Source organism: Myotis davidii, unplaced genomic scaffold, assembly GCF_000327345.1.
Source record: "Myotis davidii unplaced genomic scaffold, ASM32734v1 scaffold151, whole genome shotgun sequence".
Classification (NCBI taxonomy): domain Eukaryota; kingdom Metazoa; phylum Chordata; class Mammalia; order Chiroptera; family Vespertilionidae; genus Myotis; species Myotis davidii.
In genome coordinates this window covers 552,621-553,797 of record NW_006285248.1, presented here as the reverse complement: position 1 = coordinate 553,797, position 1,177 = coordinate 552,621, and the positions used below count along the sequence as shown (strand labels likewise).

Genomic DNA, 1,177 nt, shown 5'->3' with positions numbered 1-1,177 from the left:
CCAATCGCCCTCAGTCCCGGGAACCCTACCGCCCACCCCCACCCGGGATCCTCAGTCCCCGCGGAAGGACGAGTGTTGGTGGAGGTTGGCCCGATAAGGACCGGGAAGACTTGGTGACTAGTGCGGAAAATGTGATTTAAGTACCTTAAAGGTGTCCTGGTGCTGGTCAGCGGGAAGGGACTGCGAGGACTCAGGACCCGCAGATCCTCTAGCCTTGTTTGCCTGGTTCAGTGGTTCCCGGCCCAGCAAGTGTTTGCTTTTGTGTCTTGATCCCAGATGATTCTGATGGGAACCACTGACATAGCTAGAGAACTACGAGCTCTGATGTTCTAAGCCCACTGCATCACCTGCTCTGTGTGAACGGTGATTTCCTACAATTCTGTGATTCTATTTTACTCTTGGAGTTCGGGCAGACACTAGATGATGGACTGCCACTTTCACTCTTCATCTTTTCATTTTTAAAATAAAAAATATTATTTATTGATTTGAGAGAGGGATGGAGGGGGGGGAGAGAGAGAGAGAGAGACTTGTTCCACTTATTTATGCATTCATTGGTTGTCTTCCTGTATGGAATCCCACCACCGTGGCTATAGGGACGATGCTCTAACCCATTGAGCTACCCGGGGGGGCTCACTCTTCATCTTTTCAGAGAACACATACTGGTGCTAAAGCTGTCCAGAATAACTCAGGGAGATTTGTGTTCACAGGCTGTCTATTTAAAGCTAGCCCGAGCTGAGCGAGCATGAGCCATTTGCAGAACTTACTGTTAGATTCCCTCCTGGGCACCAAGCATGTGGACAGCGCAGCCCTCATCCAACTCCAGGAGCGGAACCTGTGTGTAGCATCACCAGGGTTTAGTGTAAGAAAAACAAGTTTGGGGATAGAGTTTAAAAAAACACACAAGTTTGGGTGTATGAGTTTTAAACAAACTTACTATGAAGAGCCATAGTAAACATTTTAGGGTTTTTTTTTTATTAAATCTTTATTGTTCAGATTATTACATTTGTTCCTCTTTTTCCCCCCCATAACTCCCCTCCTCCCAGTTCCTGCCCCACCATCCGCCCTCACTCCCCACCCACTGTCCTCATCCATAGGTGCACGATTTTTGTCCAGTCTCTTCACGCATCTCCCACACCCCTTTCCCCCCCAAGAATAGTCAGTCCATTCCCTTTCTATG

The 1,177-nt window shown here is 48.1% G+C and overlaps 1 protein-coding gene across 1 annotated transcript in view; it reads left to right on the top strand.

Annotated features, from left to right (window-relative positions):
• The first annotated feature begins 742 nt into the window (after positions 1-742).
• Positions 743-1,177, top strand: part of PFN4 (profilin family member 4) — a 5,394-nt gene continuing 4,959 nt past the window's right edge. Inside the window, exon 1 of the mRNA XM_006755911.1 lies at positions 743-859. Coding sequence (XP_006755974.1) covers positions 743-859 — 117 coding nt within the window. The remainder of the gene's footprint in view (positions 860-1,177) is intronic.